The sequence below is a fragment of the Chrysemys picta genome, chromosome 11 (assembly GCF_011386835.1).
Source record: "Chrysemys picta bellii isolate R12L10 chromosome 11, ASM1138683v2, whole genome shotgun sequence".
Lineage (NCBI taxonomy): Eukaryota > Metazoa > Chordata > Testudines > Emydidae > Chrysemys > Chrysemys picta.
This window is the reverse complement of record NC_088801.1, coordinates 42,458,283-42,479,845: the sequence shown is the minus strand read 5'-3', so window position 1 is coordinate 42,479,845 and position 21,563 is coordinate 42,458,283. Positions and strand designations below refer to the sequence as shown.

Here is a 21,563-nt window from a genome sequence, read left to right as displayed (position 1 = left end):
CCGATCTCACGACTTTTAAAAGTATAGGTTGTGGGTTCATAAATATATAATAGCACGTGGTCCTAGAGCCAACCAACACTGACCGCTAATTGTACACGTAGAAGAAACGGGCTTTTTGTGCCGCCTGTCTGCCTCAGAGCTATTGTTCCTGGCGAGGCATTTCAAACGTTCCCTTGGATAGCCCCAGCGTTACTGCAGATAACAAACACGGTGAATAGTGAAAGCTGTGCAGATCAGTTCTTCTGCGACTATAGAGTATTTGCAGTGGCTTTCATTGTATCTTATTATTGGCAGTCTTTGGAAATATAAAGAGGCAGGAACTAAAATTGAGTGTCGTTGTCTCTTTTCTTCTTCTTCTTCTTCCAGCTTGTATTTAACTGCTCAGACATCTTTCTTTAACAGCAACAGATCCAAGTTAGTCTGTTGCAGAATTTGAACCATAAGGCAGAATTTCAACAATTTGCATATTGCAGAACGTGGATCAGCCAGGGCCAAATCATGCTTGAGCTCAGCGGATTCAGTGGAACTATTAGCATGAGTCCGGAGAGCAAGACTGGGCCCTCACAGGGACCCTTTTTTGCTATATGTTCCTGTGTTCGTGTTTAATTCTCGCTGAATTAAACTTTTGCTCGTGAATCAACCTTCCAATCAATGTCAGATGGTTTCCTTGGTTTTCCACCGGGCTGCCTGAGTGCAAGGAAGTCTGCTTTGTGCGCTGGTTTATTACTTACAAACAATTCACTACCGGGGTTTTAAAATTAGCCGCCTCTCTTTAGCCCCTTCTACATCAATAACTTTTGCAGGGTTTTACAGCGATTTACATGCCAGCTCTGCAACCCTGACCTTATTGGCACACTCTTAATAGATGGATTTTTAAGACTGTTTGTTTGGCAGGGTTGTCTCCCTCCAGCTTCCTCTTTATGTTGCTGCTGTGCAAATGGTTTGATATTTATTTTACCCTGACCCCTCCTGCTATTTTAACTCCATTCGCCAGAACTTGCCATGTCCATCCCTTAGACCTGAGTCCGTGCCAGAACTGCTGCAGCCTTTTCAGAGGGTTGCGATGTCTGTTCCAGCATCAGAGATGCCAGTTCCAGCATTCCACGGGGCCTTCGCACTGAAAAGGAACGGCAGCTTGCAAGCCAGACAGTGCACAAACGTAATGCGGGGGTGGCAGGATGGCTTTGAAAAGCCAGGGCTTTCAAAGCTGGAGAGCTCCCGCCAGTTTTAGTGTGCGGCTATTACTGATGCGTTCTTCTAACGAGCGTGCTAGGGAGCTAATCATAAACACATCGGAAGGAGACTCAAAGTATGATGAACCCTGCAACTGTAGACATTTTAGTTCTATTTCTAAAACAGATACAAGCGCCAGACACCGGTTATAAAATCATCCAGGGGGGAAATAAAGTTCCCCGCGTCACCTATGTGAGAGAACTGCTTCATGCATTATTTCTTTTTCTATGGGCTTGCATTTTATTTTCCTGTTGACCATTGTAAGACGCACTACCAAATACAAACAGAAGGAAAGGGTTTCCAGAAGAAGAGGACTACGTGACAAACAGAATACCGGGATATAAAGAATACCACTTCCACATTTATTTCCAAACAACAATTTACAGGAATTGTGCCTATAAAATATTAAAGTAAATGATGTAGAGCTATTAGCACAGAGATTATGACAAAGTCCCCAGCCAAAAGGCAGGATATACAGATAGGTATTTCTCCGAGCTTTGTCAAATACAGATAGGTCATGTGGTAGTTTACAGAAATTTCAGTCTCCAGCATTTTTCTCTAACCCCATCCCCGTCCCACAACCGAGGGGACATTTAAACTAACTAGCTGCTTTCCAGGGCTTTGCAGAAAAGTCTGTGCTTTTGCAAGGGTCCCTCTGTTGAATGTGAGCTGTATAGGAGCCGTATCAAGTGGGACGAAGGGAATAACGCTTAGTGAAGGTGGTCAGTAGACATGCTAAATATCTTGCATAGTGACTGGTTATTACCAGCCCAGACAACAATTCTTTCTCTAGTATAAATGATCTTAGCCGGGGAGAAGGAGTTGCTCTTTACAGTTCCTACATTCAAAGCCATGTACTGGTAACGCACAAGGGGTATCAAGCTTTATTTTTCCATGAAGTGGTTTAGAGGCAGGTTCTCGTTTTCCTTTAGCCTGTTCTGTGGATTATAATGGAGTTTTCGGGGTCTAACTGGATGGCTATAGATCAGAACAGTACAAAATAGTTACGTGTGCTCCCTGATCGCTTTCCTTTAGTTTTGTTGCGATCAGGACTCTGAGCAGTCTTTGTATAGATTGCAAATGTTATTACAGCCAAAGGAGCATTAAGCATAATAGGTGATGATAAGCACCAGTCCAGCCTTTAAATCAGCCTCAGCATACAGGCATATCCCATTCAATTCAGTGTTTCTATGACCACTGAGGTCGCCTAACTACAGTGTGTAATTCAAAACAACAAAAAAACCCACCCAGAGAGGAGGTACTTAAAGGTGTAATTTCTGAGTTACTTTTCCTGTGCACAGCTCCGTTTGAAATGGTAAATAATAAGTGGATTATACTGGGCAGAAGGTTATCTGCTTCTTACATTCAAAAATAAAGGTGCTTTTCAGCTACCATTTATTGACTTCAGTGGGGCCAGGATTTCCCCCGGTGAGTTTTGCTACTGACTATATATGGAATAGGATCTGGCTCTAAACCTTTTATTTTAGTTTATTACTAATCACAAGAGGTCCCCACAATCAAAACGCTTAAATAGAGGTCACATTGTTCCGTCAGCTCCACACTAAATATCTTCTTTTAGCAGGAATTAATCCTTATCAAATTAATTCCCCGCCTTCGCTCAATGCATAACCCAGCAGAGATAACAGGCACACTCATTGATTAGGTTCGGGTTGTTTTTTAAAAACTCTCAATTGCTCTGGTTATGTTGAATGCCATTTTAAAACAAACAAACAAACAAACAAGAAGCGCTATTATAATAAGCTCATTTGGGGCCCGATCCAAAGCGAAGTGAAGTCAATGGGCGTCGTTCCATCGACTTCAATGGGGTTCAGATCAGACTTGAAGTAGCCTGACATGCAACGAAGCCATCTTTGTCTCTTTCTCAGCAGCACGTCAGAAGGGGTTGTTTGGCCCCGCTTAGAAATGAATTTTCAGGGCTAGTGAATTGTCTGTGACTGTCACTGTACCAGGCGTTAGTGAAAGGATGCCGACACGAATTGAAAGTCCAACTTCAGCCTTCCTGACCTGGTTCGCTGCTCTTAGGCTATGGGTTTCGGTGGGGTTGGGGGAGGGGTTCATTCCTGGAAATGAATGAAGGTTTGGAGCCTCACACAGCTCAGTCCTTGCACTCGTGTTTTGTTTTGTTTAGGTTACCATGGCTCACACAACTAACTGCACGCGCAAAAGGAACGGAGTGTATGTTGAATGTGAAAGCGGCTTGTATAATTTATGACGTTTTAAACTGCGGGCCAAGGAAAAGGACGGCTTATGCCAAAGTGTCTCTCTCTTAGATTGCTGGTGCTTGTACAAACACTGTAAAAATGCCAACACTATAGACAAGGTAACATTACTTCCCATAATTAGGTTGTGACCATGGGGTTCTATCGCAGTTACATCAGATTTGCCTCTACCAGAATAAGCCAGAAGAAACGGAATTTATTTATCACATGACCCATCTCCCTCCCCACCGCCCACACACAAAAGTCAGAACATTCGGAGAACGAGATTTGCAAGCGTTGCCCCCAGGATATACAAAGATGTGATATACCAGCGCTCATCGGTAACATTGTGTTTTTATTCTAAAGCAATTTCTTCAACCCCCTTTTTTAAGGGGAAGTGTATTTATAATAATTTCCCTGGTAACATGAATTTTAAATGAACTAATAATAATATAACCCAACCCAGACACTATGTGATGTCTAGCCCATAAAACATTAAACAGCAGACAACATTTGGATTGTAGACATCCGCAGACTCAGAAGATGCACGTTGAGTAGCATAAGATACTATAAAATGCCAACTGGAATACACTGATTATGCATTTTTTATTTATAGGCGGATGAAGTGAAATATACTTTCGTCTGAAGAACATAAAACTAATCTACATGTACCAGTTCAGTTTTTGATCTATTCCCTGCAAACTGTAACACAAAGCATCGTATTTGTATAATTCACGAATAGAGTTTATTACTATTTATCTTATTGGTTATTTATTTAAAATATTAATAGCTTAACGCTGACGAAATAATCGATGAGTTTCTTAGAAAACAATGGTAGGTCTCGAAGTGGTTAAAATATGTCTTCGATCAAAGTAGTTTATTCTGTTTTGTTTACAGATCTACAACACGTATATTCAAATTTGCTGGGGTAAAAGTTGAAACTTAACAAAAGGATACACTTCTTTTCTCAGTGTAAGTGACATTTAAAAAATAACACAGAGGAAAAACTAAATAATATTTCGAAGCATTGTTGTCCAGCGAAACACAAGGATCAGAAAATAAAGATTTCCCGTGTTGACCAGAACTCCAGGAGTTAAATATTTCTCACACTAGGAATTCCAGGTCTTGTCATCAGGGGATGGCGCAGGGGCGGCAGTTACTTGTCAAACTAAAAAGTGATGCGTCGGGACGATTTTGCTGGGAATACAGAAGATCTGAATCTTAACTGAGCATTTTTAAACGCGATAAGAATCATGTCTTCCTGGAAGGACATGTCTGGTTACTAACATTGCTAATACCATTTCTACGTTTACAGAATCGTTGTAAATCCGGCAAGATTATGTAAATAAAAAGGAGGAAACAAGATGTTTGTTTCTTTCATGAAATATTCTGTTAATTATGGCAGTAAGATTTGTTTTCACAAGGAATGTATCAATGTCTGTTACAGAAGATTACATGGATGGAGATAACTTTCCTAACTAAAAGCTATCGTGATCATCTCGGAATAGTTTATTTACCTACACTGTACCTCAGTTTCTACACTTAGCGGCTTCCTTTCATTTGTATATATTTGATTGTCAATTTTCTTTCATTTTTTTAATGCGCGAAATTAAGTTCGGGCTTCCAATAATGTCTAAAAAATTGATTTATGGTTAGTATAAAGACAACAGTATAAATAACAAAGGAGACGGGCAGCTGCAGCTCGGATTGCTATGGAAACCCTAATTAAATTATCACTATTAGATGGTTTCTAATTTTTTTTTTGCATTCTAAGCTTTTTCTATTTCAGATAGCTAGAATGTAATACCAACAAAATAGCCCACCGAATTAATGTGTGCAAGAGATAGCTAATCAATAAATAAATGCCAACCTCTCGGAGGTTTTTGTATGCAGAAGTTTATCAGAAACAAAATGGCCGAGTGTTCCGCTTTGCAGCTTGCATTATTAAAACAGATACACTTCCAACTTTAAAAGGTGGCTTATTTTTTAAAATCTAAATAGATGTTCAAACGGCACCAGACAATTTGAAATAAATACACTTTATAAAAATGCGTTAGGGCTATTTGTGTGATGCCACAGTTTGTTTTACTCTATTAAAGACTTACAGTCTTAATTAATCCTTACATAAACTACAAACACCAGCCACTGTTACAACTGTTCAAAACTACTCTCTCAACTAGTTCAGACCAAATATACTAAATAGGTGAAATGTAATAGTCACCAGGGACCTGAATCAATCTCCCGAAGTTATGGTGAATAAATTCTACATATATCCACATAAATACATTAAGACGAGGATAAATAATTAGTGATACAAAAATGTCTCGCTTAAAACAATAAATACATATCATTTAGTCCAATGCAATCCTTACATTACTGAAGAATTCATAAATTAACTTCTCTGAAATAAGTTTATATGCAGGCAAGATCCCATCGTTCACAATTGGTCTAAAAACACCTCAGCATGACGCGCTGCTAATACTAATTGATCTATAAGACTTACCTTCAAGTACATCATTACCAGATTATTAGCCCCTTGGTTTGCAGTATATTGCACTGTCATGCTTTAAACAGCTATAAAAGAAAGGATCCTTTTCATTGACTTATTTAGAGTCGCAAAAAAAGAATGTAGCTGTTAGGGGAGAGAAATCCACTAATACTGTTGGCACTCAGAGGAAAGTAACACTGTAACGTCAGAAAAGTGAGGTAATTTAAACGTGAGTACATTTCGCTCTCTCAATCCGTCCCAGTCCACTACAGATGCGTTAGTTTGGGTGCTTCCTGAATCCTTCCCTGAGATGTGTGGTGAGAAGTAAGATCTGTGTATGTAGGATGAGGGTCACAAGGTCCATGGTGATGGTTGCCTGGGATCTGAGCAGCGCAGCTGTAGTCCACGCTAGCAGATGAAGGATGAGAAAGATGGCCGATATTGAACATTGGGCCAGGAGCTGGCATGGAATCAACAAAGTTACCTCCGACATAAACGGGGCTGCCCTGCAAATTGGGATTGGCAAAGCCGCCGCTGCTTTGCATGGTGTGATGGTCATACTCTGCTCCCGGGTATCGTTTCTGCTGGGGTAAGCAGCTGCTGAGAGGTGCTGTATAAGCAGCCAGGCCATACATGTTTTGCTGTGATTTGGCAAAGGATGTTGGCGAAGGAGCATCATAGCTAAGACTATTTACAGTTGGAAGCTGGCTGGAATATCCTACGTGATTTGGGCCACTTAAGGGTGGACTTCGGTCAGGGGACTGTCCTACAGGAGAGTGCATGATCCCTTTGGCTTTCTGGTCTTTTTTGTACTTCATTCTCCTGTTCTGGAACCAGATCTTTATCTGGCGCTCCGTCAGGTTCAGAAGGTTGGCCATTTCCACTCTGCGTGGGCGGCAGAGATATCGGTTGAAATGAAACTCCTTCTCCAGCTCCACCAGCTGCGCGCTGGTATAGGCGGTGCGGACTCGCTTGGAAGCCGGGCCGGGGGGACTTTTATCTTCGCAGTTGTCTCCTGCTGAAGGAAGAGAAACAAATAAAGGTTGATTCTTGTATAGACCCTGACACAGCAGCCAGCTAAGGACGGGACAGTGCTTTAAAGATCGTTCTGTACAAACCAAACCAACACAAGCCACTGTCCCAGTTCTGACGAGGTAAATGACTCTGCTATTGTCAGGAACTGGTCCTGTGTGTGCCCTGTCTATGCAGACTCACTCTCACCGAACCTGTGCCAGTGACTAGAAACAGATCAAATCCCGTGTACCTTGGTTTTGCTTTCCCCTGCTCTCTTCCAAAGGTGTATATTTACCACACCGATGCGTAGTTGATGTAACATAGCCCTTAAAATATTACCAAACTGGAATTCAAATTGAAAATTGTAAATTGAGACTTAATGGGCAGAGTACTGACCGTTTTAAGGGAAAGAGTATGTCAGAGATTGCTGATGATTTCAGTATAACCCCCTTTCATATCACATTAATTAACGATGAGGTACACACTATTCCGGCTTTTTAAAAATATGCCCTGAGTCTGAGCACCCTGAGATACCCCCTCAAAGAGACTTTAGTGGCCTCATATCCAAGTCCCTCTGTCCACTCGTGTCTCTCTCTCTCTCTCTCTTTTTACCGGACCTAACACCCGATCCTGCTCCCAATTTGCACAATGTCAAAACTCACATTGCTTCAAGTGGGAGCAGGCCAGGCTACTTAATCCGGATACTTAATCCGGATTCTTTATCCGGATTCTGAAGCACCAGAGGCGGGGGAAGTCATTAATAAGGAACAATGGTGGATAATAAAAGAGATGAACATAAATTAGATATCGGGGGATTTCTGAATAGTCTCAATTTAACTGAATGGAGAAAGAGGGGGGACTGGTCCCCCTTTATTTTATCCCAAACCAGAGCAAAGGCCAAATGGCAGGATTGTAAACCAGCAGAACTGCTAGCAAGAGTAAAACAGACAGGGGACTGGCTTTATCGCTTTCAAATCAGAAGAGATGCTCCCATTACTGGAAAAAAGACTGGGGACCTTTCCAGGAATGAGTGTTAGGAATACGTGGTTTTCAGTGCTTGTGCTGTCTACATTTCTAAAGGCTCCGTACTAGAAGCCATTTCGGAGTCAAGAAGGAACGACAGATTGAAGCGTTTAGACGGAGGGCGAGGAAATGCTGTTTTCCTCTGCACGTCAGACGGCTCGAATGGCGAGCAGGAATGTAAACCATACATTGGTGCTCCAGGCCAGTGGCCTCTCCCTGTAGCACTGCATTGCCTCCTCGAAAAGCCTCGATCAAATCGCAGGGGACCAAAGCATCCCGCAAATTCGGGTTCTAATAGACAGAATTGTTATTTACAGTGAAACAGGCCCCGAGCCGCAGATTTAGGAGCCCCTCATTCAACTATGCCAGACGCCACAGAGTCGACATGTCAAAGATTTTAGGGGCACTCTTTCCCCGTGCTTCATTGGCCCCTCTGCCTTGCTGGGGAGGGGCTCTGGCCAGGCTGATCAGTGTGCTGCTTAGCAGAACCAGGTACAGCTGGACTGGGGGGACATGAAGGGGTGACCCCAGGGAGGGGAGCGTGTCGGGTACCTGAAGCGGCGCAGGGGTTTTTCTGCTTGGAGTTCTGCCGGGACTCTTTCATCCAGGGGAAGATCTGTTTGCTAATGGTGGCCGTGGAAGAGCTGGAGGAATTGGGGCCGCCTTTGGTTTTTTTCGGGGGGGCCGCATTGGTGGGATTCGGTGGGGAGGAGGGAGGCAGCGCAGGCGGCTGCTGCTGCTCGCCTATACCCGGGGGCTGACTGCCTGCTTGGCTGCCGCCGTTGGTCCGCATGCAGCTGCCATTCAGCTCGCTGCTCTTGTGGGTTGGGGCTCGGATGGGAGCCGAGCTCTGGATGGAGCAGGCGGAGCTCGGGTAGTCTGTGTCCAGGGCGGCTTGTGCATAAGGCTGGTGGGCCGAGCTGTAGCTGTAGGCGTCGGCTTTGCTGTAGGTGTAGCCCCCGAAGAGCCCCGAGTTATCGTAGTAAGCGGTTTTCTGCATCTTGCTCTCTGGAATCGCCAAGGCCTGGGGACCCTGCTCAAATAACATTGACTGGGTCCCAGCGGCTCACGTGTTCGGCCTGGGCCACTCACTGCCTAGGAAGCCACCTAGGGGGGAACAGCAAGAGACAAAAGAAACTTTAATTGAGAAGAACTGGTGTGATTTCCTAGACTTTAAGGCCAGAAGGGACTATCCTGATCTAGTCTGGCCTCCTGCACATGACAGGCCATAGAACCTCACCCACCCAGGCCCATCACCTCTGTCTGAATAATGAAATCCTCAAATCTTGATTTAAAGATTGCAAGTTACAGAGAATCAGCCTTTTACTCCAGTTCAAACCAGCAAGTGACCACTGCCCCGCGTGCAGAGGGAGGCTGTAAAACCCTCCCTACTATCAGGAAGGCAGACATCTCCTTTAGCCACACACACACACACACCCTTACAAACACACATGTATACACACTCCCTCACATTCTTACATATAGACTCACATACACGAACTCATTCACTCAGTCCTACACTTTGACGCTCAGACATGCTAAGATTTGGCCGGTATACAGATTCCTTTCATACCCTTCATCTGTAAATTTCACACGCTTTCCTTTCAGATCTTTTCTCTTTGCAGAGAGAGGGAGACTATGGATTAAATTGATTGAGAAGCTACACTGAACATAAATGTGTGAAAAATACATTAAATACGTTAAAAATAATCCTAATCTACTTGAATAGTCAGACAAATCCCTCAAAGTCTTTCTGAGGGTTTCCTTCTTTCTCTCTAACCAAAAAGCATAGATCAAATCACTTAAGTGACGGGATGAGCATTGGGCCCCATCTCTTTCAAATCTGAACAGATCCTCTGATAATGGCGGAAATAATGTGCGAACAATCGCCCAGACTTTAGGAACACATTTCAGGATTTGTTTAATTTACCCTCGTTCTAGTATTTTTTAACTTTGAACTGACGCTTAATACATTTACGTCAAAACACCTGAGCCATTAAAAATAAATGTGTTAGTCTTTCAGTGAAAAATGTGAGGTTACATTGTCCCCCAGTATCATTGTATAACTTTAGATCGTTTAAAAAATCCCAGATGTATGGAAATTAATTAAATACCGTATTTCTTTTGTGCATTGTATCTATACATTTTTTCCTCCCCTGTGTTTCCCAGAATGTGTTCTAAAACCACATATACCCCTTCCTCTCTTTTTGTTTTGTTTTTCCAGCTGCACTGTCATATTATCATTTGTTTTGTTATCATATATGTGTATATATTTATCCATAATACGCTTGATTGGTGACCCTCCTATACCATTTTGGTATAAAGATAAACCCACCTCCCCACTCCCCCCCCCCCTTTTTTTTTCTGGACACGCAGGCGCAAAAGTGTGAAAGAGCCCCAGTTGACATGATGGATTGAACCCGAATTAGAACCTGAAAAAAATAGAAAATTCCATCTCTATTGTAAATTCTGCCTCTTTTTTCCTTGAAAGATTCCTAGGAAGTTAAAGTATAACTAACACCATTCAGTAACTTAAGTTTGCACTATAAAGAAAAACGCTTAGGTCAGCTACCCTATCTTAACTCTTTGATTAATTTTACCCTGCTCAAAATCTTTCACCCAACGTTTCTTGTTAGTTATTGTCAATCGAATCAATCTGAGACCATTTATATGGTTTGGTTTTCATTACAACCCATGTATTGTTTATGTATTAGCATGCAAAACTTATTTCAGATTTCAGTATTTTCCTATCAAACTGTTTGGTCTGGAAAATGTATCCAAATGAAAAGTTCTCCATATAATCAATATTTTTGTTCGGATACAAAAGCTATAAACAATTTGTTGAATGTAAATCTGTATTTTATCTTTTGCAAGATGGGAAGTAACATGTCGTTTTGATCAATGCTATAATGGGGCTGCTACAACTTCTCTACTGGTACCCTTAGTATTTTTATGCGTTTTTTTTTAAATGCATCTTTTATCCCCTCTAGCAAAATAAAGTACGGAATATTTCACCTGACAACATAGCCTGTATTTGAGAAAATCTCAGGTGTCTTTCTTTAATGTCTAAATGTATGAACATATTACAGGAAAGTGGTTCTAAAATATTAAAACAGTCCTGTTAATTGTTATTCCTCAGTCAATATTTATGCAAGGCTTTAGTAGTATGTTACCTTTAATTGTATTTGTTTGCTGCTAGTAATGTGCAGAACTCATTAGCATTGGCATTCTTTCTAAAAGTTACCACAATATATATTCTGAACTAAGATAACGAAAATTCGAGGTCACTTTAAATTGTTTATGCTGCCATCTCATCTTAAATACTGCTTCACCAGAGGAGTTCTTTTCTTTCATCAACATGAGCTGATAACTCTTTGGGAAGCTGGTAGGGGCAGAAAAACTGAGGCTTAGCCCCAACCCCACCCTGAAGAATGCAATAAACAGAGGCCTAAGAAGTAATAATCAAAGGCTTATTGTGAGTGCTAAGAAAATACAACGATCCAGACTCGGCTATCTATGGTTTAACTATCTTTCATAATTTACTTTTTGCAAATAATCCACTCAATTAATAATTTTCTACCTTTATCATTTACATTTTCAGGCATAGTCTGGACTGAAGCATTTTGTTAACACAACACAGCATTGTGCCTATTCTTTTATATACAAAATAAAATATAGTCCCCACAAGAATACACGGAATCTTAAGAAACAATATTACTGAAAAAACTGTTAAAAGCCTTATTTCTTTTCTGAAATACCAACTGCTTGTGAACTCTGCTTGAACCTAAAAAGGAGGCAATGGGCCATAAATCACATGGACAATGCTCAACTGTTTGGTGGCTCATCTTTTAGATCTTTTTTTTTTTTAATCTTTACACGTTTTGACTTTACAAGCGCAATGCATAAGGCCATGTTTTTGTATGTAACACCAAAAGCACCGGCTCAACACTTCTTGGTTTGGCCAAAGACAGTCTGCAGAAAAGTAACCTCCAAATGGTTTGCCAGCGTTGTGGGGGGTGGACTGAAATGCAGTAGGGCTAGGCAACCACGAAGTATCCATGTCTGTGTTTCGAGTTTCCCTCCCTACTATCCAGAGAGGTTAACCTCATCTGAACCGTTATACATTACATATGGTAATGGGGCCCTTTGTCCTGTCTCTGTTTTCCAAACCCTTGGAAGCTGCTACTCCTCATACAGTTTATATCTGGAAATCAGACTAGATATAAGAGATGCAAGATTGTTAGACAAAATACCTGATTCTTCCACTTACACACAGACACACACACGTGCACAAAATACAACAACCTCAAATTTTGACAAGTTTCCAGTCTCACAATTGTGTTCGATCCGACACCCAAACATATTCATATTAAGCAGTTCTCTACTAATACTTCCACTACACTTAATTCTGCTTAGGATCAATATCTAATATGATACCGAATAAATAACAGGCAGTAAGAGCGGCCAGTGGAGTGGTTATTAAGCAGCCGGAGCTCTCACGGTGCATATCAATGCACCTGTCACTGTGGTTTGTAACAAAATTTATGACTGCTAGTACTATGGCAGTAAACGCTTCAGTAAGGAATGAAAAGGAAAACACTTCTCAAGACCTAGCACTTTCAGAAGGGTAAAACAGGCTACGCGTAGGAGGAAGACCAGCAAAAGAATTCCCTACTCCGCAAATTTTCCTTATTTGCAGCGTGGAAGGGGACATATATATAAAGTAGCCAAACAGTTTCCTTCTTTACTGCTTCTCTGTCAGAGCACAGACTATTTTCCTTCACGTTTCCAGGGACTTTTGAACCCCTCTCTGCTTATCTGTTATTGTTTTTACCCCGCTTCCCCACTTCCCCCAAATCACGTTCTACTAACGGTCTTTGGATTTGCTGGAATATAGGTTACGAAACGGACGGATAGACTGCAACATGAAGACTTCCAGAAGATTAACTCCCCCTCCTCCCAATTTTTGTGGGGGAAGAGTGACTGATGTAATTTGACCATGGCTGCCACTGATACTGAAATGTATTCGTGTTATAGATTGTACACAATGGCTCACAGAGGGAGCCGCGTTTTAATAGGTGTATGTTCTGCTTCTCTTCCAGTGATTTAAGACTCTGGGAGCCACCTGATAACATTGGTAAATCAGGATCATAATGTTGGTCTTTCTATCTGACCGATTTCAGAGTTCTTCTGAGCAAAGGAGAGGTCTTCCTAAAATATTGGTCTGGAGCGTTAATATTACTGTTTGTAACCAGCCTTTGGTACATAAAAGCAGCAGTAAAAGGTTACTGGCTTTTAAAGAGCCCCACTGAAGATGGTGACAAATTCCCATTCGGTGGGAGCAGGATCGGTCCGAATGTGGTTCTATCAAATACTTCTTTTGTCTTCCATTGGTGTTTAAATAGGTTTAATAATGAGCTACTTTAAATGGGGCGACAGCATTTTAAATAATGTTATTTAGGTGAAATAGCTTTTACAGTAATAACATTCTTCGTGTTTGAAGTATTGGGTTAACGCTATTAAACAGTAATAGATTTGAAAATCGATTATCAGTTACCATGTAATGTATGTTAGCTTACACTAGGGTGATAAACTTTCAGGCATTTTTGTTCTTTACATATGATAAATTATCCGTGGCAACTACTTCTGTAGCAAGCGAGGTGACAAATCTATAGAGACAAAAATAAAAACTCACCACACTTATGTTTTTTCTTGATTTTTGACTTTAACTCTTTTTGTAGGATCTTCGGATTCCTTTGGATAATCCGTTGGGACGTACCTGAAACAAAAGTGAGAACTTTCAGTGGAAGCTGTTTTGTTTTGTACTTCCTTCTTGATAAATATCATAATAAATTCACGCCTTTTATGTAGCAATTCTCTGTCTCCAACTCCACATCAGCTCTTTTACTAGACAGATAACAGGTGCTTCACATGTATTTACTAACAACACTTTGAAAAGAAGCCTTTGTTTTTTATAGGATTCAGCGGCAAAACTTTATAGAGGCCTTGTTCCACTTTCCCAGACAATGCAGTACATACAGCTCGTGAGTCTAGCACTCAGGTAATTAGAGCCCCGAAGCTTTGTAACCATTTGGGCGGAACATTTGATAAAATAGCTCCAACTCGGATCGAAATAAAAAACAGTGCCACATTCTCATGGCTTCCTTAAGGCTTCCAGCACCTCCACAAGTTACTAGCTACTGTAGCAATGTTCTTTGCCTCTTAGGGGGAGGAAGTGGAAACATGGCAATTGTGAATTGTAACTTCCCCCCCCCCCCTCAGCAAAAGGATTTAAATCCATCTATCCCTGTACAGTGTAAGTGATAACTGCATGCATTTCGCATGGGTAAGGAAAAGCATGCACTGATCCAACCATCACACTAAGAAGAATGGAAATTTACTAGAAAGACCACAGCGCCATTACCACGGCTCTCATGCATTATGTATAGCTGTGGTTATCTCGGTTTTGTCACAACAAGAAAAAACAAGGCACAGCACTTGTGCACAGATCTGCCACCCCCGGCTCTGATCTATGAATTTAGGAAAGAGGAATAAAAATTTAGTTGGAACTACCTTTTCAATTCCCTATTTAAGATACATAAAAAACTAAGATAGAAACTTAGCCTGCTGTCCATGCACAGCAAATATTTGTGGATCAACATGAACATTTTGCATTTCCTTCTGTAACGTGTCGACTAAGGAATTTGAGAACATAAGGAGTGCCAGAAAATCCCCCACCAAAAAGCCCAGGTCATTATAAAGACGATATCTAGCAACCATAAGCCTTTGAAATGACCTTTGGCTTGTATAGCAATAACTCACCACTTAATGAACAACCAACGGAAGCGCCTCCAATAGCTCACAACATAACAGAGCTTGCAACTTTCCACCAAATCTTCTCTGTCCCTATCCAAAGCCAGTATGATGCAGCATTCCCCCTCCAATTCACCTTAATTTATGCTGGCAAACTGGAGTTTGGGAAGTGGAGCTTCATGATTACACACGATGCTCTACCAGGTTCTTGGTCCAAGGCCTGTCCCGGTAACGTCTTATATAATATATTCACGTGGGCGTACGTCAACTTTAAGTGCTTTATTTTTTTTATAACGGAGTTCATTAGAAATAGAATAGTACGATACAGTGTGTAAGAAGAAAGCATAAATTCGGTACACCTTAGCTCTTGACCGGAGAGATTATAATATTGTTATCAAGTCATTGTTATCCGCTGTTGATTAATATGGTAAGTTTTCATTTTGTGTCTAATTAATTATCGACTTCTGATCCTTTTTGCAGCAGCACTACAGCCTCACCACCAGCTCAGTGATATCATCCTTATTCTAGACAGGGGTTACTTTGCAACCAATTTTGCAAAGATATATTTTCTACCCTAACGCGAGCAACATCCGAAGTTTGTATTTCTAAGGATCTGATGCTTAAACACGTTGACTTTATGCCATCTCACCGAAGCTTCGTCAAAGAAATAGAACTGAGCTCTGATAAAAAGTTGCCAGGGATAAATCCCAGGAAATCTTTAGAACTATTCAGGCATGGACCCAATATAGGTATTATTGAAATTTTAGGTGAAGTTATAAGTGAGTGCTTCCATCGAGCCAAATGAAATGCTGCTTGCAGTAATTGGATTCAGCTGACTAACTTGGCAGGCCAGCAGCTTGGAGGCATACAGCTAAGAAAAATGTTCATTGCCTTTAAGTTCTGATCGAGCAGAGCACACGCAATTGACAAAACAACTTTCTTTCCGTCCTTTCATTGTTCTGCATAAATATGGATGAGCATCTAAAATGAAGGAAGATTTGCCTAAGAGATATAAAGACTTCTGTTCAGATTTCGTCCAGCAGTGCCTTATTCTGAGTTTCTGGTACCCAACACAAAGGTTGGATGTTATATTATGCTCATTTCAATAAGTATAATCGGGAAAGATCTTCCATAATTCATATATTTTAAAAGGTAGAAAGTTATTTAAAACACGAAGTTTGCATTTAGTGGGAGGTTCTGGCTATTTTAAACAGCAAAAAGTTGAGTTAAGGTTTAAACATGTTTCAGTGAGATCCATTTGTTTTTATTAGGCAAAATAGGTATGAAATTTGTTTGTATTTGATTGGTTTTAGACCCCAAACCCTCCACTAAATATTCCCTCGCTGAACACGCTGTCTCATTTATCAGTTGAACAAATTATGGAAATAGATTTAAAGAAAACTTCTTGGTGTATGAATAGCAAATAGTACTTTAACAGCATGTGTGACTGAAATAAATAAAAAAAAACAGTAGCTCAGATAGAAATACAGCATCAAATGATAAGTATGAACCAAAGGCTAAGGAAATACGTGAGTATGTGAGTGCATTTGCTAAGAGCATTCAAGAAACCATTTGTGGAGGCTCCCTTACCGGTGAATTTGATTCAAATCGTACAGTAAAGATCAACCTGGCTACACCCTGCCCAGCAGTCCAAGTCAGCGAATTAATAGGATGCTCTATAGTATTTTGGCAGTGACAGTACATGAAAAAGTTTTTCTTTCTTTTATTTGTTCAATTGTCATACCATACTTGAAACCACCAAAACCAAGAGCGGGGCAAACATATTCTCCTGAACGTTTGGAAAGTGTTTCGTTTACAAAAAAAGAGCATAAAACTATGATGATACTGCTATAAACGTAGATGGAAACATATTTCTAGACATATTTTGCACTCAGATCACAGATTACTAACAAGTTATATTTAGTCTCTGACTAAAGGCGATAATGCAGATCTATGGTTAAAGGTTCCATTTTGTCATGCAATTGCTTACCTGTGTATCAATTTATCATAATCCTGGGCTCCTCGGTCTCAATATCTGTGCTTGCAGTTGTTAGAATATATCCTTCACCTTTTGTCTGCAGACAGTACTGTCCTAAACCTGATCTTGCGGTTTTACAGACATTTTCATACACCAGTATTCCCGATAGAATGAAAACAGGTTCAGGCTCAACTACCAATAAAAGAGGGCGAGTGGAGTTCGGAATTTGTTGTTGTTATTGTTGTTGTCGTTGTTTTTAATTCACAACAACAGTCCTTGGCAATCAATCCCACGGAATAAAAGTCAGCAATTGGCCGGCGAGTGCTTTGTTTTGGTTTTAAATCGTTCGGCCATTTATGATTTTTTTAGAAGAGCAACAGAAACCCCTTTATAATCAGAAATATAGGCGCTGCCTTAAAATACAAGCATATTTGTTCACGTGATCCTGAGAGCAGATTGTTCTGATTGAGGCTGGAACTTTCACAATGTCCGTCCTCTCTAAGCCCCCCAGAATACACATGTCTGGGGGTAGTACACAGGGATCCAAAAGCACCCATAAGCTTCACGTGAAAGCAAGGCAGCAGTCCAATGCAAAAACGTCTCACATTCCTGGGTTGTATTATTGTTTTAGGTACCAAAGGGCAACAATTCCTTCCCGACGTGTTACAAATCCCTTTGGATAAATTGATCTTTTTGGTAAAGTACTTTGCAGACCTTCTCTTCCCAGAGAAATCAAGCATTCTTAGACAAATTGAACTACCACAGCAACCTTCAGTGGAAGGATCCCTTAATCCATGAACACTCTATCATCCCGATTATATTAACCCTTTTCTTTGGGGGTAAAATAAATACACAGGATATTAATGTGAATGGTAGATTTTTCAGCCATCGCTGATCAAATAAATTATTAAATCAGAAATTTCCGATAGAAGATGAAAAGAAATTTGGATTTTATGTGACCGAAAATATGGTTTAATAAAAACTTTGAAGTACAAATATATACTACAAAGCTGTCTGAAATGGTTTTACTAATATGCACTAATCTTTGTTTTCTCCTTTTCTATAGGGGGAAACATTTAGGTAAACTCAGATTTTCCAGATCGGAAGACTAAAGAAGCCTTAGAAAAATCGCCTTACTTTTCTGTTTGTCCCCTGAGTCTGATCTCTCTCTCTCTCTCTCTCTTTCTGTATATGTATATACATATATACACCAAGAGATAGAGAAAGCACTATATGTATATATGAATACCTGTACATGTACACACAGTTAGAACACTCTTTCTATATGTAATGAGTGTATACAAATGTCCTGAAAAGCTCAAATTCTGTAAAAATGTATTTTAGCTCCTTTGTTTGATTTTCTAAGGTGTCTGTAGCTATAAATACACCGCATCTAATCTAGGATCTACTAAGATTTCATTACCATCCAAAGCATGGAGATCTGACAGTAACGTATTACCTTACAATACTACCCATAAGTGTATTGTAACATTTATCTAAATTACTTTGCTTTTCCTGACTTTGCAAACAAGTTATAAAAAAGAATGCAGTCCAGTTACTGAAGCACGCGTTCAAGGTAAATTATTGTTTAGGACTCCGGATTTATGATTTTATATTTCTTGGAAATGATGTACTTGAATCTTGCATCAAGTAAAAGTCAATTGTTCTTTGCATCAGTTTCTGCCAGCCATATATTTCTATATCAGTGTATCTATAGATCTATCTGTATTTACATAGAGGTATGTATGTATGTGTGTGTGTGTCTGTGTATATATATTCGGAATAGTGTTCACACATTTTCTAATGACGAAAATCTCGTTTGCTCGTTACACAAAAGTGAAAGTGCAAAGTGCGCCATTAATCAAGTAAAGATCAAGAGGAGGGATTGAGAAGAAAAATCTCCCTTTTTATGCTTAATTTGTAAATATCTCTTAGCAAAAGCCACAGAGGGGTTCGTTTAAGTTATACGGCATAAACATAACAACAACAGCAAAAATTAAGATATTGCACGGGGACCGCAAAAGCAATAAAGAAGTGTGAACCTCCAGCGATAGTAGGACTCAAGCTTTGAGTGAATTTGTCTCCAGTAAAGGATCTGAAGACTTCTTCAGTCGGAGCATATGTTCATAGAGCAATAAAACAGAAAGATTTACAGTCTTCGCCCGCCCCCCAGCAGCCTCGCACCCTTTCAGGAATTACTTACGATGATTTATAACAACAACTCCGGCAATTGTCAAACTGATCAAATATCCCAGGCTATATGCAGGAATAAACGTTATTATTAAAGCGTTTCAATTTATGTTCGGGGCCATGTTACCGCGTGGCTTTATGGAGTTTGGTTTCTTTCTGGGCAAAGAGGATAATATAAACTTCATTGATGAAAACAGAGGAGTTATCGTGAAGCAGCAAAGCTGGTGTTTAGTCTCACCACCAACGCGCATACGCGTTTGTCATCTTTGAATAATTGAATTAATGTGTTATTGTTTGAATGTATAATTCATAACAGAGGAAACTTTGCCTCTGTCCTGCCACCGAAACGGAAGTAATAAAAGCTACAATCTGGGTTTTTAGAAATTACTCCAACGAGGGATAATAAAGAATATCCTGTTCGCAGAAAGTATTTCCAACCGACTATGGGGTTTAATAGAGAAATCTCAGCCTTGCGGTCTGTGTTTTATAGGATGGGGAAACATGGTTTGTATATAAAAACTGCAACCCTCAATTTTCTTTCAGCGTGGACTACTGGTTCAAAGTTCTAAGAGTGTGTGTCTCCCGCAAAATGACCCAAAGACTGGGGGCTTTTCATTGCTTTTTTTTCTGTTTTCAACATCCTCTCCCCGCCCCCGCGCCACTCACACATACACACACACACACGAATGCTCTGCTAATCATTTCAGATAGAAACCGAAAAGGACCAGGTCAAAACTGGGCATTTACCCGACAAAAATAAAAATAAAAATAAACCCTTCCCTTTGTGTAACCGTAGCAGTAATGTCGGGGGAGGGGAGAGAAGGAAGCTCGGAATTCATTATCTGCTGCTTAAAACCTGCCTTGGGTAAAATTTCAACTCAGTTTTATAGCCTTCTATTATGACGCAAAGAAAAATTTACGACCCTTGCTTGAAAAGAAGTTCAGGGCCTTTTCTCACCATTTTAAGAATGGGCAGCAGATGCCCTGACAGCCAGTATTGTTCCCAGTAAGACATAAGCAACCAGTAAATCTTCTCCCATTTCACCACACATACAGCTCTTAGTAAACCCTTTCCTTTCCTTTTGCCTTCTTGTTACCTCTATGCAGAACGTATACACGCACTCACACATAAACAAAGGAAGCCTTTGCCCAACATCATAATTTTTTATAAAGTGTAAATCTTTTTTTCTGAATCTAAGGTCACCACACAAGCCTAGACCAACTTCTGACTATTGCATGGTTCCAAATCAGGAAGCAAAGGGTCCTATTTGTCAAGCATTTGACAGCTAAGTTCATTAAGGATTTAAATATGAAGGAATAAAAAGTAAAATGTTTACATACCAAGCTTCTCTTTTTCGGCTGCTACCAAAGATATAGGTGTGCAGGGAAAGAGCCTACACCCTTTGTATATTATATTCTTGGGATCTCTTCAGTTTTCAAGTCTGATAGAGTCCTTTGCTTGGCAGATTAATGACGACTCCGTGTTTCTTAAGGGACGTGCTGAATTAATTATTTCGCAAATCACGTGGTCAGGACTTGTAGAAATCTATTCTTATCATCTTCCTTGCACTTTGAATTCTGCCTGTTATGACTGTTCCTAGCAAGACCGTTTTGGTCTATACGGTTACAAAAATCAGGGGGAAAGGATAACAAATATGGCCGTTGGAAGCTCTGTGGCTCTGCATTGAAAGGTCCCTATTTACTGTACTGTACAGTGAGTGGTGTTTGCTATTGACTCTGCCTTTGCTCCTCATTCTTACCTTAACGACTAGTGGTGATATAATATACAGAATTGTATTGATGTATTGGTAGTAACAGGAGGAGCCATTAGACACAAGACGGTCAAAGTATAATCAGAAAATGTGCCTGAATATTTAAACTTAATGTCTGGGTACTTAAAAACTCACATGTACGCACATCCTCCCCCCTGCATTCCATTGTATTCAGGGCACAAGCCTTATTTATGGCGTTATGTTCATTTCACGTTCGAAGAGGGATAATCTATTTTTGGACTCATGCCTTGGCCACTCTTCAAGAAAAGATAAGTCATATGTGACATATATCTGAGCTAAAAATAGTGCAATCGACCTCTTGTAGTAAGAAATTTGTTATTGTTGTTTGAGGTGCTTATATCAAAAAGAAAGGAGGAGTCTGCTACAGGTCTACAGGAAAGTTCAACATTCTACATTTTTCTTTTATTTGTGTCTTATTGAGATCAGCTTCTAATTTAAAAAAACTACCCCATTTCACTCTGATTTTTAATTTAAAATTAATTTCTTTCATCACGCACCTAAAGTGCATACCTCTTGTGTAGGGTTCGAGGTAACTTCAGGTGTGGTTTCTTAATACTTACCAAGCGTGCATGCATCCGTGAGTCATTTAAGAGTGGCTTGTTAAATGTAAAACATTAACAAATGGATGATGGGCACTTTAACTGCGGCCTGAATGTAAATACAAACTTCAGTTTGTCCCAAAGTCACACCATTCTAGTCAATGTTAGAAAAACTGTTCAAAGGGACAGTTGGATATAATACTTCGGGATTATAGATAAGCTTCCATGTTTTTACAATATTATGCAGGGAAGGGCCTGCATAATTAGAGAATG

At 40.2% G+C, this 21,563-nt stretch overlaps 1 protein-coding gene and 1 long non-coding RNA gene across 17 annotated transcripts in view; one reads left to right on the top strand and one right to left on the bottom strand.

The window, feature by feature from the left end:
- Positions 1-4,298: 4,298 nt before the first annotated feature.
- The window catches only part of HOXD3 (homeobox D3), a 36,708-nt gene continuing 19,443 nt past the window's right edge, over positions 4,299-21,563 (bottom strand). For 4 of the 16 annotated variants that reach the window (XM_024114768.3, XM_024114766.3, XM_024114765.3 and 1 more), the window contains 3 exons: positions 13,673-13,756; positions 8,530-9,084; positions 4,299-6,958 (listed from right to left, as the gene is read on the bottom strand). In XM_024114768.3, coding sequence (XP_023970536.2) covers positions 6,207-6,958; positions 8,530-9,025 — 1,248 coding nt within the window. In that variant the 5' untranslated portion in view covers positions 9,026-9,084; positions 13,673-13,756 and the 3' untranslated portion in view covers positions 4,299-6,206. Of the gene's footprint in view, positions 6,959-8,529; positions 9,085-13,672; positions 13,757-14,550; positions 14,730-14,799; positions 14,940-16,780; positions 17,844-20,299; positions 21,136-21,563 lie in introns of those variants that run through there. The other 12 variants (XR_010591595.1, XR_010591593.1, XR_010591594.1 and 9 more) reach the window with 12 other exon arrangements.
- Positions 15,078-19,330, top strand: LOC135974349 (uncharacterized). Its single transcript, XR_010591596.1, has 2 exons — positions 15,078-15,217; positions 17,835-19,330. It is a non-coding gene; the product is annotated as an uncharacterized LOC135974349 (long non-coding RNA).